Source organism: Platalea leucorodia, assembly GCF_965183815.1.
Source record: "Platalea leucorodia genome assembly, contig: HAP1_HAP1_SCAFFOLD_265, whole genome shotgun sequence".
NCBI lineage: Eukaryota > Metazoa > Chordata > Aves > Pelecaniformes > Threskiornithidae > Platalea > Platalea leucorodia.
In genome coordinates, this window is record NW_028121307.1 from 85635 (window position 1) to 102100 (window position 16466).

Consider the following 16466-nt stretch of genomic DNA (forward strand, 5'->3'; position numbering starts at 1 on the left):
CGCGAGGAGGGCAGAAGAGGCGCGAGGAGGAGGAGGCAATAGGAGGAAAAGAGAGGAGGCTAAAAGAGGAGCAAAGAGGAGGAAGAGGCAAGGGAGGCTGAGTAGGAAAAGGCAAGAGGAAGAAGAGAAGTAGGGCCCTAGGATGGAAGAGGAGGCTTGAGGAGGCTGTGGAGGAAGAGGAAGGCCAAAGGCCGCTGAGGCAAGGAGAGGCAAGAGGAGGAGGAGGCGAGAGAGAGCAAGAAGGCGGCCGAAGAGGAGTAGGAGGTAAAGAAGAAGAAGGGAAGAGTGGAGGCAGCGGGAGGGAAGAGGAAGACGAAGAAGAGGAGGTGCGAGGAGGCCAGAGGTGGACAAAGGAGGTGAAGGAGGAGGAGAGAAGAAGAGGGAAGAAGAAAAGCAGGAGGAGGAGGCAAGAAGATAGCAGAGGAGGCAAGAGGAGGCACAAGGAGTAGGGAAAAGAGGAGGCGCGAGGAGGGGAGAGCAGGATCGCGGAGGGAAAGGAGGATGAGGCCAAAGGAAGAAGAAGAGAAGGAGGCTAGAGGACGCCGTAAGGCGCAAGAGGAGGCAAGAAGATGTCAGAGGAAGAGGAGGGGTAGGAGAAGGAGGGAGGAGGCGGTGGAGTCAACGGGAGCACCAGGAAAGAAGCTGAGGAGGGAGGAGGCGAGTGCAGGCAAGAGCAGGCAAGAGGAGGCAAAAAGGCAATGGCGTCTTCCTCCTGCTGCCTCCTCTTGCCTTCTCCTTCTCTTCCTCCTCCTCCTTGCTTTCCCTTGCCTCCTTTTCTCTCCTCCTCCACTTGCCTCCTTTTGGCTTCCTTCTCCTCCTCCTCTGCACCACCACTTGCCTCCTCCTCCTCCTATTGCCTCCTGCTCCTCCTCCTCCTTCTGCCTCTTGCTTCTCTTGCCGCTTGCCTCTTCTTCCTTCTCACTCCTCGCGCCTCTCACTCCTCTTGCCTCCTCTTGCCTCCTCCTCCTCTTGCCTTCTCTCTCCTCCTCCTCTTGCCTTCGATGGCTTTTCCTTGCCTGCTCTTCCCTCCCTTCTCCTCTTGCCTCCGCTTTTCGTCCTGGAGGAGAAGGGAAGAAGAGGAGAAGGAGGCAAGAGTGTAAAGAGGGAGGAAGAGGAGGCAAGAGGAGGCAAGAGGAAGAGGGGAGGCTGAGGAGTAGAGAAGCAGAGTGAGGAGAAAGCAGGCAAAGGAGGAGCGGGAGGAGGAGGAGGAAGGCAGAGGAAAGCAGAGGAGGCTGAGGAAGTGGAGACAAGAGGAGGCAAGAGGCGTCAAGCGTTGAGGAGAGGAGGTGTCTGAGGTGGAGAAGAAGAGTGTGTCAAGAGGAGGGAAGAGAAGGGCAAAGGGGTGCTAGGAGGCAGAGGCAGCAGGAGGGAAAGGGAGGCAAGAGGCAAGGGAGGAGGAGCAAGAGGAGGCAAGGGAGGCAAGAGGAGGCACCGGGGCAGGGCAAAAGTGGAGGCGCGAAGAGGGCAGAGCAGGAGTGAGGAGGTAAAGGAGGAGTAGGCTAGAGGAGAAGAAGGAGGAGGAGGCGCGAGGAGGCCAAAGAGGGGAAGGCGCGAAGGTGCCGTAGGAGGCAAGAGGAGGAGGAGTATGGAAGAGGAGGCAATGGGAGAAAGCAGGAGGAGGCCTGACCTCTCAGAAATTATGGAGAGTGGCTTCGCTGTGCCATTGACCTGCTCTCTCAGCTCCCTGGTATGCCGACCCTCCTGTCATGTACACTGGGAAGGATTGCGTTCGTCCACGTGACCCCTGACTTGATCCACATCCACCGCTAGTTCTTCTCCTCCACAGTCCTGCCTCAAGTAACAGCAGCCTGGGTGACCTTGCTGGGGAAGACAAAGGACAACATGACGTAGAAAATCTGAGATCTGTCTCTTAACTAAATTCAGCACTGGCCACACAGAAGCTTTCTTTTTCTTTAAGTGTTCCTGAAGTAGTAGCAGCTCGTTATGGTGTCCTTGAACTGCCTTTCAGGTTTACACTAATCTCAGTCTGGACTATTGCTGTGCTTAGAGGATGCAGTTCTTGAAGAGCAGCTGTCCTGAGCTCTGCCACCACACCTTGGCAGTTTATTTTACCAGTGTCACAGCTCCGTCTCCAACAGTAATGGCTCCAGCTCACCCTGGCTTTGCCCCTGGCTGAGGGCATTGCTGTGCATTTGGGCTGAAGCACCTCAGCGGTGGCACCAGGCAAATTTAGACTTGCCAGAGGGAAACCTGGTACCAAGTGTCCGAGACTTCATGTGTGCAAAGGCTTTGCTTCAAAGCACAGACATGGCAAGGACAAAAGAGAGCTGCATGTCTTTCTAGCCCTAGCGTATTATCTGTGATAATTCTGTTTCTCCAGGAATGTCTGCATGCACTCCGCTTCTCCAGAGGCATGAACCCAGTCTGTCTCACCCAAAGGTCTTTGCACATGTCTGGCACGATGGTACAGCTGGCCTCCCGTGCCACATCTCTGTAATAAAATGGATTTCCTCCGTGCCGGTGTCTGGAGGTTGAGCTCTTCTTCCAAAGCTGAGGTCAGGAACAGGCTGAAGAAATTGCCCCCACAAGGCTGTGCTGCTGTGCTTGGGTTCTCCATGGGCTGAGGGCAGCAGGGCATGTGGCGATGTGTTAGGGCATGGGCTTGAGCTGAGCCTTCACCTGTGGGTGCCCAGCGCCCCTGGAGATGGTGAGTGATCCACAGGGATCTGCCTGGGATTGTCTCTCTGTGGCTTTTGGGCACCACAGCCCGCTTGCTCTGCAGAGCAGCGTTGCCAGATCCGGGCCCTGCGGGAAGCACAGGGAAGGGGCAGGAGTGGCCGCATGGACACAGTCCCCTGGGGAAAGGGTCTCTAGGGTCAGGGATGTCCCTGGAGAAGAGGAACGGAGCAACTCTGTGCTTTCCTGGGGGAATAAGTGACCTAAAGAAACCTATGTCTGCACACACCAGCCCAGGGCAGGCTGCTCTTTCACTGGGGCAGCAGGAGCACCCTGGGGAGCCCCCGGGCCAGGAGCCTTGTGCTGGGGAGAGGGGCTGGCTCAGAGGGGCTGTCGGCAGTGGGCAATAGGGATCTCCTGGAGACAGTGGCAGGGGACACAGGCAAGCACTGACCTCCATCTCCTCGTGCCATGGCTGGCCCCAGCCCAGGGACTGGTGGGGAGGCTGACCCTCTGTTGTGAATCCTGATTTAGGATCCTGCCGCCTACGCCAATTTGTTGCAAATGGGTGATTTAGGTTGTTTAAGGAATCACCAATAACGGTATTAGCAAAAGTGGTTTTAATATGGTGTCGTAAAAGTGCAACTTAACAAAGTTCGATGGCAAGGTTCACTCTATTAATGACTGCATGGAAGAAATGTACAAAGGAAAACTGAGTTAGACTTGTGTTAAAATGATTTACAGAGAGTCCGGGGATACAAAAGATTAAGGAGGACCCACCCATTGAGTCATGAGGTTCAGAGTAGACCCCCTTGCTTTCTAAATTCCTGATGGAGCTTAGGTGTGGCTAGGTCCAGTCTCAGTCTCAGACTTGGAGAACCGTTTATGTCTAAGGGGTTGTACATGAAAAGTTTATGTAACGTGTCATTAGCATCAATTCAGCATGCAATCAAAGACAAAATCAAAGTTACCACACTACAAGGTTATGTGCAGTATCAGTTGCTTACCAAAGATCTGCTGTTGGTAAAGGTCTCTCTGCCTCGAGGAGCAACCTTGTGAGGTGTCCCAGCTCCAGGGGAGGTCACCGCCATGCTGCCACGCTGCCGAGAAGGGAGAGCTCACTTAGGCTGTCATATTTCTAGGATAAAGCGGTTGGCTCGTAGTCAAATTACATGTGATAGGAAAGGTATACATGAGGCTCCTTGTACTCACAACTTTCTTTGTCCCCTGATAAGTTTTGGAAAAGCCACCCGGTATTCATATGTCAGCCACGTGGTTGGCGTTCCGAGCTCATATGCATCGACGCTCACTGTGCCACTCTGCTCTTCTGTGGGTTTTCAGAGAACAGATTGAAACCTGAGGAGTTCATGGCCCTGCTACGGCTCAGGCCTTAACGTCTTCTGGAGTCTGCACCAACCCACTGCCAGTCTGGTCAAGGGGCTGAGCGCACCCATCACAGGCCATAGAGGAACCAAGAGGTTCCCCTCCTTATCGGGGTACAGAGCGTCATTTTTAGCACCTAGCCCATCAGTTTTACTGCCAAAAGCCTCATTTTTAGGGTCGAAATCCTCATTTCTAGGGTCCCAAACTGTCTTTTATTACCCGTAGCCTTTTTGTAGGGCCCACAGTTTAATTTTTAGGGTCTAAGCCCTCATTTTTAGGGCAGAAAGGGTCCTGCACTTGAGTCATGACAACCACATGCAACACTACAGGCTTGGGGAAGAGTGGCTGAGAAGCTCCCAGTGGAAAAGGACCTGGGAGTGTTGGTCAACAGCCGGCTGAATATGAGCCAGCAGTGTGCCCAGGTGGCCAAGAAGGCCAATAGCATCCTGGCTTGCATCAGGAATAGTGCGGCCAGCAGGACCAGGGAAGTGATCAACCCCCTGTACTGGGCACTGGTGAGGCCACACCTCGAATCCTGTGTTCAGTGTTGGGCCCCTCACTCCAAGAAGGACATTGAGGTGCTGGAGCACGGCCAGAGCAGGGCAGCGAGGCTGGGGAAGGGTCTGGAGCACAAGTCCTATAAGGAGCTGCTGAGGGAGCTGGAGTTGTTTGGTCTGGAGAAGAGGAGGCTGAGGGGAGACCTTATTGCTCTCTACAACTGCCTGAAAGGAGGCTGTAGTGAGGTGGTGGTTGGTCTCTTCTCCCAGGTAACAAGTGATAGGACAAGAGCAAATGGCCTCAAGTTGCGCCAGGGGAGGTTTAGATTGGATATTAGGAAAAATGTCTTCCCTGAAAGGGCTGTCAGGCACTGGAACAGGCTGCCCAGGGAAGTGGTTGAGTCCCCATCCTTGGCAGTACTTAAAGACATGTGGATGTAATGCTTAGGGACATGGTTTAGTGGTGGACTTGGCAGTGATAGGTTAACAGTTGGACTCAATGATCTTAAGGGTCTTTTCCAACCTAAATTGTTCTATGATTCTATGACTCTATGATTCTATGGTGACAGTTGTTAATTGGGGAGCGGACTGGGGCAGAGAAAGGGTAGATTGGGAAGAAGAAGAATGGGTATGGGAAGAGGAGGGGTATACGAGGGGCTGGCTGCATGTGGGCAGGGGGCTGACCAGGGCTGGTCTGGCCAAATCTGTGCCTAATCACCATGGTCTTGCCATCTTCTTAAACTCTGCTCCTGGCCATTTGATGCATGAGTGTGCTCAATGCTGGATGTGCGTTTGGAGTGAATTTATGGACATGCTATGCTGGCCAAATCCAAGTGAGGCTGGCTGCAGAAAGAGGACACCAGGATGTGGAGAGACCCAGGGTTCCAACTGCCAAGTGGGTAACGGCCCCAAGACTGGGCAGGGATCTGAGCAGACCCAAAGCCCAGGCCCACACTGCAGGGACGGCAGGTGTGTGTGCCCATGGGTAAGGGGATGCACAGACCACTTGTGACCTTCACAGCAGATCAGCCCGAGAAGGGGAATGGGCTGGGGACGTTTGTGTCACTCATGGTTGTGTGAGTGCTGCTGGTGGCGTGGTGACTGTAAAGGTGCTGTTCCCTGTTGGAGCTGGTCTGTGTAGGGTTGGGTGTGTCCATCTTTGTTTCTTTGCAGACCCCTGGATTTTGCACCTTCAATTTTGGTGACTCCACCTTGTGCGATCTCCCACTTTGTGGGGTTCCAGCCACTGCCCACCCCAAGCACACTCTCTCCCTGTAGAAACCCCAGGCTCTCCAGGAAGCTCCGGACCCCCTCCTGGAGGGTGTCTTCTTCCCTGTCGTATGTGGGACAACTCTGAGTATGCGTTCCCCACCTCCATGGTCACCACACACCAATGGGTGAGTCCAAATTCCAACCCTTGGTCTCCAACAGCTACCAAAGTGACAATGAGCTTTTCTCTCCCAGTTCCAAGGAGAAAAAGGCCCTTTTTGGGTGAAGTTCCTTGGGCCTGTTGTTGACATCATTAGCTTTGGAAGAAGATCCCAACTTTAAGTTAGTGCACTAGGGAGATCCCATTTTACTACAGAGATGCTATGAGAGTGTCAGCTCTGTCCCAGGAAGACACACTTTTATATCAAATCCAGGTGAGATGGAGCAGGTTTGTTCCTCAGGAGGAGTAGGATGAATCCAAACATTTATGTAGAAACATAATAGACACTGATATCCATACAGATAATGATAACAAAAAGGCTAAAAGACAAACAAAAAGACAGGCCTGCAATGGGAAACCCCAGGAATCATTTGTGAACAGTGATGGAAAATGTATCACAGTTGAAAAACATTCCTGAAATCACTTTCCTAATGGCCACTTTGAGCTCCTGGTTTCTCAGGCTGTAGATTGGCGGGTTCACTGCTGGAGGCACCACTGAGTACAGAACTGCCACCGCCAGATCCAGGGATGGGGAGGAGATGGAGGGGGGCTTCAGGTGGGCAAACACTGCAGTGCTGATAAAGAGGGAGACCACGGCCAGGTGAGGGACGCACGTGGAAAAGGCTTTGTGGTGTCCCTGCTGTGAGGGGATCCTCAGCACGGCCCTGAAGATCTGCACATAGGACACCACAATGAAAATAAAACACCCAAATGCTAATGGGAAAGTAACAAGTACAATAAATTCCTTGAGGTAGGAGTGTGAGCAGGAGAGCTTGAGGATGTGGGGGATTTCACAGAAAAACTGTGCTGACGCGGAAGTCACGGACACAGCACACGATCAATATGATCAAGCAAAATGTCGGTTTATTACATACACAGCTTAGTTAAAATAGTTTCTTGCCTTCCTAATCATGCATAAACTTATCGCTAATTGGTTAACTATGGTTGGCAATATGCTGTTCATGCGCTACTAGCGATATTCTGATTCGTTCATAACAATAGTTCACACGCACCGCCCGCTTCTCCCATATCTTGTTTTCAACATTGCAAGCCAATAGTTTCTTCCTCTTAATCTGCTTGTTTCATGTCTTCCAAACCGCAGTCGACCTTCGCAGCATCCTTGAATTCCTCTTGCGTTAAATGCAGATTAAGTCCACATAGTCTGAGTCTGGGTTGCTCACTACATGTCCTGGCTTTTCAGATATCCCACAAATCCCCCTTTTTGTTTTTGAGCAATCCAGACTCCATTCATCATACGCTCCACGGCTTTCATGAAATATTTAAAACCACATCTTAATATAAGTATAGTTAATAATAATAATCCCAATAATAATATAAACCCATGGATAATTAGATCTTTTCCCCAACCTGAAATGCCTAACCCAGCTAACCATGAATTAAAACCTAAAGAGCTAGTCTTTCTACAGTTGTTTTATCTGTTGTCCAGAAATCTAAATCTGACTTACAATCCTTTGAATATTTTTCAATACTTCTTCAAGATCTGTGGGTTTGTTTTTTAATAGTCAAAATCATTGACGTCGTTAGCTATGTCTCTGCATGCATGCCTGATGGTGGAGGAGTTACAAACATACTCCCACTCTTTACCACCAAACGAAGTCCCCACTAAACATGTCATAAATGGGTTGCCTGCATTTGCTGCCGCTAAACAGATTGAATCTTGCCCTGTTTTATTAGCTAGAGTTACCCAAACATTTGTTCGTGGCTGTACTGAAATCCATGAGTGACCACTACCAATGATGGAGAGGAATGACGTGAGAAAACATATCATGGTAACTCCTGTTGTGGTCCTGACTCTTCTCTCCATGGTTTCACCCAGCGGCTAGGCACCCACCTCGGACCTTCGTCTGTCAAAACACAAACATATCCTCGACCTGTCATCTTAATTTCTGCAGGACCCTTCCATTCTCCAGTTTTTAAGTCACGATATCGTACTTTTACCGATACTGAATCGATCTTCTGTATTCCCGATTGAAATGACATATGGTGTATAACAGTTGGAGGAGATTCACAGTCCCCTGTTAACCGTAAATAATTTAAAACGTAAATCGCTTTTGCAAGACATTCAGCAGGGGCTATTTCTCCCCCCTTTTGTTTTTGCAACAGCGATTTTAACGTAGCATGTGCGTGTTCTACGATCACCTGTCCTGTAGGAGAGTGTGGTATGCCTGTGATTCTGTGAATGCCCCACAAGTGGCAGAAATGTTCGAATGTTTTAGAGATATATGCAGGACCATTATCTGTTTTTATCTCTTGAGGAATCCCCAAAGCAGCGATGGCTGCACACATATGTTTTACAACATGTTTGCCTGTTTCCCCTGTTTGAGCAGTGGCCCAGATTGCATGTGAATAAGTATCAACGCTAACGTGTACATATTTTTGCCGTCCAAACTCTGTGATGTGGGTGACATCCATTTGCCATAATTGTAGGGCTCCCAGACCTCGAGGGCTGACCTCAAGACCTAAACCGAATCCTGATTTTTGGCAGGCAGGACAGGATTGGACGATGCCTCGGGCATCTGATAGTTTTAAATCAAATTGTTTCGCCAATACTTTTGCAGATTGATGTAAAAATTCATGAGATGAACGGGCCTGCTCAAACAGGTTAATATTTTGATTTTTCTGGATGGTAGCAACCAACTTGTCGGCTATGTTGTTCCCAATCGACAAGCCTTGATCAAATTGATGGCTACGAATATGTGTCACAAAATAGTGTTTAGTGCCTTGATTCAATAAAAATAAAAGTTGCATTAATAACATATATAAGGTGTTATTCTTCAGTGATTTGATCATAGCGCGTTCTAGGCGCTGTACTGTTCCTACTACGTAGAGCGAATCTGAAATTACATTTAGAGGTTTGTTGGGCCAGCGTTGAAAGGCCCATAACACCGCTCTCAGCTCGAGGGTTTGTAAAGAGTCGGCGGTATGACCTGTAAGAAGTTGATGATTCCATTGATTATTGTCATACCAAGCAATAGCAGCTCGTTTCGATTTTCTACCAGCATCAGTAAATACTGTAAGCCCTTCAACTGGTACTTCGGATCTATAAGAGATGTCTTCAAAGTCCTGATTTTGTAAAAGCGGCAAAATTTTCGTGGAAGGATAGTTATTGGTTACAGTACCTGGATATTCGGCTAAAGCGATTTGAAACATTTCTGATGTTGCTAAAAGCCAATCTAAATAATTCTGTGCTATAGGTACAAACAGGGTTTCAGGTTCTTGTCCTGTCAGATCACAAATCCTTCTACCTTTGATGATCATATTAGCTAATAGTTCAATCCGTGTACAGATGGTATTTTTTGGCTGATAGGATAAAAATACCCACTCTAAAATGTTGATGCGTGGGCTATCTATTTGGATTATCAGTCCTATTAAGTGTTTTCGGTTGGGTGATGAGTTAACAATTAAAAATTGCAAAGGCAAATCACTAATTTTTCTTTGTACAACTGTTGTCAAAACCTTTTTTAGAATGTGATCCAATGCCTGCTCTTGTTCCTTCGTCAGGCTTCGTCGTTCATCGGCTCTGGTTGAGGTTCCCAACAGAGGCATCAAGGGAGCTAGATCATCATTAGTTATTCCACTAACCGACCTTACCCACTGTAAATCTCCCATTAGTCTTTGAACATCTGAGAGCGTCTTAATGTCTGTTTTGAGTATGATCTTCTGTGGTCTGACTGTGCTCCCAGTAATTGTCCATCCTAAAGATTGCCATGGATTTTGTCGTTGTACCTTTTCTGGAGCAATTTTAAGACCTTTCGGTTCTAAGGTTTCTATTAACCTTTGTAAAGTTCCTTCCACATCCATTTTTTCTCCAGCAATTAAGATATCATCCATATAGTGAAAAACTAGTAAAAATGGATGTTTCATTCGGAATGGTTGTAAGGCCCATGCTACAAAATTTTGACACAGAGTAGGTGAGTTTTTCATTCCTTGAGGTAGTACCACCCAATGGTATCTTTTTGCCGGTTCCTGTTTATTGATTGATGGTACTGTAAGTGCAAATTTTTCTGCATCTTCAGGATGCAAAGGAATAGTAAAAAAAAACAATCCTTCAAATCAATGATGAGGAAGTCCCAATTTTCTGGGATCATCACAGGGCAGGGTAATCCTGGCTGTAATGCCCCCATATTTTGCATTACAGCATTCACCGCTCGTAAATCATGCAACAATCGCCATTTTCCACATTTTTTCGGGATGGTAAAAACGGGTGTGTTCCAAGGGCTTGTGGAAGGCACAATGTGACCTGCTTCTAACTGTTCTTTAACTAAATTTTGTAAAATATGCAGCCTCTCCTGTTTCAGCGGCCACTGGTCTACCCACACTGGCGTTGTCGTAGTCCAGGTGAGTTTTAAGATGGGCTGCTCAACCATGGCTGCTCCTAAAAATGCTGGGTTACAAGTTTGGCTCCCATTTGGGATAATAGATCCCGACCTATAAGAGCTACAGGCAAGTGCATTACATATGGCCTTGTGGTAACAGTGGCACCGTCTTGAAAATTGAATGCTATCAGTAATTTGCTAATCATCGTGCATTGTGCCCCCCCGACTCCCACAACACTGGTAGCTGCAGGCACCAGTGGCCAATTACGAGGCCATTTTGTGATAGGGACAATAGTTACATCTGCCCCCGTGTCAATTAACATTGACAGTACTAAAGATTGTCCATTAGGATGTCTTAATGTTACCCTTTCTTTAGGTTTTCCCTTGGCAATATCTATTGCTAACAACACATTTGGTACTCCTGTGGATCCAAAACCTCCATGCCCACGTACAATTGAATGCGCTTTAGGGACACACGCATGAAATGGTATTAATTGAGCTATTTTAGACTGTGCTGGTATTGTAAGTGGTGGCGTTAAGGTATATACCATAATCTTTATGGTTCCACAGAAATCCGCATCGATGAGTCCTGGTACTATAAATATACCTTTTCATGATATTGAAGAACGGCCTGTGAGCAATGCACTCAACCCATGCCCTAGAGGTCCTTGTTGATCTGAAGCAATTAATTTAACCTCAGACGTTGTTAAGGTTATGTCTACTGCTGTTGCCAGGTCCACTCCGGCGCTACCGGCTGTGGCGGCTGCGCGGCGGTCCAAGCACCCTGCACTTGTGTCTTCACACATGGGTGTGGCGCGCTCCGCGCCGCGTTTCCTGATTTTCGACATTCGTGTGTGTCGTGATTATCTTTTTTACAATTCGTACACCATTTTTCTTTCCGACCCTCAGTATTAATTGGACTCCTACATTCTTTTTTAAAATGGCCTAGTTTTCCACAATTAAAGCACTTCTTGTCCCTTTTTTCCCCCTTGCTTTTTTGATACCAACAGCTTCACTGCTGCACCTACAGCTGCGGCCATAACCGCAGCCTTTTCTTGTTCTAACATTCGCTCAGCAGCCTCTAGCAACTATCCTGTGCTGGATCCTCTTGGCAACACACTGAGTGCTCTTTTTGTTTTTTCATTAGCGTTATCAAAAGCAAGCATATCTAAGAACTTTACTTTCATTCCCTCATCCATATCTGGATGAGCCATAATTGCAGCGTGCAAACGATCAATAAACTTGCTGTACGATTCAGTGGGTCCCTGCCTTACAGCGGTAAAAGCAGGTCTAATTTTCTCATCATGCACGTTAATAAGAGCTTTATAAGCTAACTCCTGACTCAATTGCAATGCCTCGGTAGCAAACTGCGCTTGCCAATCAGGTTGCGTAAAAGGCCCTGCGCCCATTAACATTTGAGCCTGGATTCCGAATAACGGATCGCCTTGTTGTCGAGGTATTGAAGCTGCCCTATCGCAGGCAGTTTGCCAATGTTGGAAAAATTGTAATTGTTGCGATGGTGGTAATAGCATCTGGACAATCATTCTAGAATCATAAGGAGTTAATAACTGTGCTGAAAAAATGTGCTGTAATATAGATTGAGTATATGGTGATTTTAAACCATATTGAGTCACAGCGCTTTTCGCTTCTTTCAGTATTTTCCAGTCCAGTGCTTCCCATACACCTCTCCCGTTATTATCAACTACAACAGGAAAAGCCATGGGTAACACCTGTCCCTCTATTATGGCATCTCGGATAACACCTTTCCATCGCATTGACGGATCCCCAACTCCTCCCACCAACATCCCTTGCCCGAATACCCCCCCCCCCAATGGTTGTTGTGGTGGCAAAGACGGAAAAGCACCAGTTTCCACCGGTGTCCTAGTTGGAGCAAAAACGTCGGGTGCTGACCGTCCTGGGTATAATGCGGACAGTGACGTTGGTGGGTTTTCTGGCGGGGCCGCCAATCGCGCTTCTAAAGTCTCTAGTCTTTTTATCAATTTCTGTAATTCAGCTTTCTCCTCTAGCACACCATTGTTTTCCTCCTCCTCTTCGCCACCTGGTGGCAAAGGAGGGTAAAGTGAGGTGGTCGCCACCGGTGAGGGAGGTCGATTTGGTGGATCGGCCTCATCGTAACTCGGAGGGTGGTCTGACTGTGGTACATCGGGCGATGGTGGAGTAGCCTCCGCAGCGTTTTTTTCTGGTGACTGCACTTCGGTGGTGGCGGGAGCTGCAGTTGCAGTCCCTGCTAGGATCCGGACCCCTCCTGCAACGTGGGCTGGGGTCGCTGCAGGGATTGTCGGACCCGAAAACAACATACTGGTTGCAGAGGTGGGCCCGCCCCCTGGAGTCAAAGCCGCGAATGCCGATGCAGCGACTTGCCGCTCCTCCCCCATGCTTTTTAAAGTTTCATGAATCAGTCTCCACACAGTGGGGAATTTGCTCGTCTCTTTGGATCCTTTACTTATTTCTTCCCACAGTTCTGCCCCTATTTTCTGCCATGTCATAGCATCAAAGGCAACTCCAACCGTGGGGATCAAATCCTTTCCTTTTGCCCAGAGCAATAATGCTTTCAGAGTAGACGAGTCATAACTTATACCTCTTGTTGAGAGGATATGTTGGAGGAGCTTAAACACCGCTGACTCTTCTTTTGTCATGGTAGCCCCCATCTCCTCCCGGGCCGCTCACCTGATCAGGGTGAGATTCCACCTTTCGCGCTAGCGTCTCCCGAGTGCCGGGGCAGCACTCACCTTCGGCCGGCTTCTGCCCCCTCCGTTCTCGGTTTCGTCAGAAAATCCAACTCCGATCTGAGGGTCCCTGTTTGGGCGCCACCTGCTGACGCGGAAGTCACGGACACAGCACACGATCAATATGATCAAGCAAAATGTCGGTTTATTACATACACAGCTTAGTTAATGTAGTTTCTTGCCTTCCTAATCATGCATAAACTTATCGCTAATTGGTTAACTATGGTTGGCAATATACTGTTCATGCGCTACTAGCGATATTCTGATTCGTTCATAACAATAGTTCACACGCACCGCCCGCTCCTCCCATATCTTGTTTTCAACATTGCAAGCCAATAGTTTCTTCCTCTTAATCTGCTTGTTTCATGTCTTCCAAACTGCAGTCGACCTTCGCAGCATCCTTGAATTCCTCTTGTGTTAAATGCAGATTAAGTCCACATAGTCTGAGTCTGGGTTGCTCACTACATGTCCTTGGTTTTTCAGATATCCCACAAGTCACCACCATGGATCCAGCGGCATCCTGTTGGTCCTGTCTTCAGTTTTTCGGTGGTGGATGGCCACACTCAGGTTTCGTTGTGCCGTCTTTTATCTGGTGTTGGAGAGGGAGTTTGCCCTCTCGTTTCCATTTGGTTACCCAGGACAACATCACGTACCCAACACATGCACAGCTACTGGTGGGGCAAGCAGCCTGACCAGATACCAGTTGGTGTCCTATTCTTGGTGCTGCCTGATAAGCCAAAGAATGGCCTGCTGCTTCAGCAAGTTTGCAAAAGTTTCCTTGCCAGATGGTGGTACTTGATAAGCCAAAGAGTGGTCTGCCCTTGGGTCTTGTCACACAAAAGAGTGGTCTACTGTCCGGTCTTATCAGATAAACACACACAAGCAAGCTTTGAGACAATTGTTCTTAACACTTCAGTCTCTTACATAAGCTCACAGTACAACTGGAATCTATTAGACACAAATGCTGTTTTAAATGCTACCTTCTTGGTGTCCAGGGGCTGTGGAGGTGCTGCATGAGCTGCCCGTTAGCTCTTTAGACTGCCACATGTATGCCAGGGCTGATGGCATATATTGTTCCCTCTGGAAAGGAGTCTGGAGGTGTGAGGAGAGGGTGGCGATTCTCCATGTGCCCACGTCTGGGCAGTGAATGGAGACTCAGAATAGCGATCGTGGTACAGAGCCAGGTCTCATGGAGAAGGAAACAGGGTATCAAAGGTGGACAAGAGATGAGCCAGTCTGTGCCGTGGTCCCTGGACACCCTGGGGAAGCTGCCCCCAGGGCACTTGGAACAAACCAGCCCTGTACCCTGTCCATTTCCACCTCTGGCCATACACCCCAGGCCCAGGGAGGGACCTTTGCTGCATGGCCAGCTCCATCCTCCTACTGGGCTCAGTGCCTGCAGGGGGCATGGCCAGACCTGGGCAATCTCTCCTGGCCTAGACGCTGCCAGACCCTGCATCACGGCTGTCTGCAAACACCAACGTGGGATTCAACTGGGGTTGGGCATGGGCAGGCAGCGGTGGGGGGCTGCCGAGTAGGGGTCTACTTGCAGAGGAAGCAGAGAGGGCTGCCATGGGGCCTGTTCTGGGGTGACATTTCACCACTCCTCAATGCACCCCGGTCCATGTAGTGTTTGAGAGCATGTGGGGCAGTGGGGCTCTGCTGACCCAGCTGAAGAGGTCTCTTCTCACCCAACGGTCCCCAGCTCTGCCCACTGTCAGCCCACAGGCACTGCCACAGTCCCTCTGTGCTGGGCCTTGAGCTTTCTCTGTGTGCCCTTCTCTGAGCCCATGCAGTTACTCACAGTGCCTGTCTCTGCTTCGAGCAGTCACCACGACCTTCCTGCATGGTCCCAGGAGATCCTGGCCAGTCTGTCCTTGGAGACGGGCTGTGATGCTCCTCAGCCCACAACATGTGCTACATGCCAGCCCAGGAATGTTTTTTGCAGAAGAGCTCACGCTGTGCTGGGGGCATGCGTGAGCTCTGCAGGATGTCCTCACACCAGGATTCTTTTTGGTGCACAGGGGAACTATTGGATCCCAAAGTAAGTTCCACTGAGTGGGAGCTCTGAGTGTTGCACAAACGCTCACAGATAGAAAGACTTTTTTCAAAAGGAAGAAGAATTTATTGGGCTGTAATGACTTCAGTGCAGTGGGGGGTGCCTGCAGGCACAACTCTGATACCCAACTCCACCACCATTACGACAAAGAAGAAATCAGTTTCATACTGACACCCACACCTGATGTGCCGTAGCTCCCGCAAAAATTGGTCTCTACTCCAAGCTCGTTCTCAGACAACTCATGCTGGATCAGGGGCTCTGGGCCTTGTCTCAACAAATGTGGAATATCTCCATTGGCTGAGACACCACCGTCTCCCCTGGGCCCTTACTCCAGTGTTCGGCTCTGAAGGATTTCTCAGAAAAACCCCAATCTGGTGCTCTCAGCCTCTCCTGGTACATAATGTGCTCCAGGCCCCAGCCATCTTTCTGGCCTCTGCTGGACTATCCACAGTCTATGAGGGTCTTTCTTGTGCTGGGGAGACCCATACTAGACACATCAGTCGTGATGCAGTCCCCAAGTAGAGGTGAAGGGTCACTTCCCTTTCCCTGATGGCTCTGATTTTGCTAATGCAGCCCAAGCTATGGCTGGTATTCCTTGTCCCAAGGGCACACTGCTCCATCCTGTCCCGCTTGCTGTCCACATGGACTCCCAAGTCCTCTTCTGCAGAGCAGCCTTCCAGCCAGTCATCCCCAGCCTGGTCTGCACATGGAGTTGTCCCAGCACAGCGACAAGATTAACAAGGCATTAGTCTTCGATGAACTTTGTGAGGTTCCAGTCATCCCTTTTCACCAAGCTGTCAAGGACTACTACATCCCCCTCTCTCTTCACCCAAAAAGCCTGTCATGTCATTGCAAAAGGCATTCACGTTGGTCAGGCACAATTTGCCATTCTTGAGTTTGTCGGCATTTCCCAATCCCATTCTTGGCCTTCAGGTGCTTGGAAATGGCTTCCTGGAGGATCTGGTCCATCATCTTCTCAGGGATGGATGTGAGGCTGACAAGCCTGTAGTTCCCTTGACCTTCCTTTTTGCTCTTCCTGAAGATGGGTGGGATGTTTGAAGATTTCAAGGCATGCTTCAGGCCTCCCCATTGCTGTCACGCTTGCTCCTCTGGATATGCACAGAGTCCTGAGAGGTGCTTGAGCTCCTCTTTAATGAGGACATAACCAGGGTGTTCACATATGTCTCAGGACAACAGGTGACACCATCCAGGCCCCAAACTCACCTGCTGCAGGTCCTATGCTACACGGCGGTGAGTGGTGTAAGGACCAACTGTCACTCCCAACTGTGCTACTCAGGGCTGTGCTCACACCAGCAGATAACACAGCTCCACCTTCCCACCTGGCTTCTGCTTCCTACGGTGCCTTGCAGTCTTATG

The 16466-nt window shown here is 49.3% G+C and overlaps 1 protein-coding gene across 1 annotated transcript in view; it reads right to left on the reverse strand.

Moving 5' to 3' along the window:
* Window positions 1–16061, reverse strand: part of LOC309603939 (scavenger receptor cysteine-rich domain-containing protein SCART1-like) — a gene marked incomplete at both ends in the record, with an annotated part of 67106 nt that extends 51045 nt beyond the window's left edge. Inside the window, one exon of the mRNA XM_082338816.1 lies at window positions 15956–16061. Coding sequence (XP_082194942.1) covers window positions 15956–16061 — 106 coding nt within the window. The remainder of the gene's footprint in view (window positions 1–15955) is intronic.
* Window positions 16062–16466: the final 405 nt, after the last annotated feature.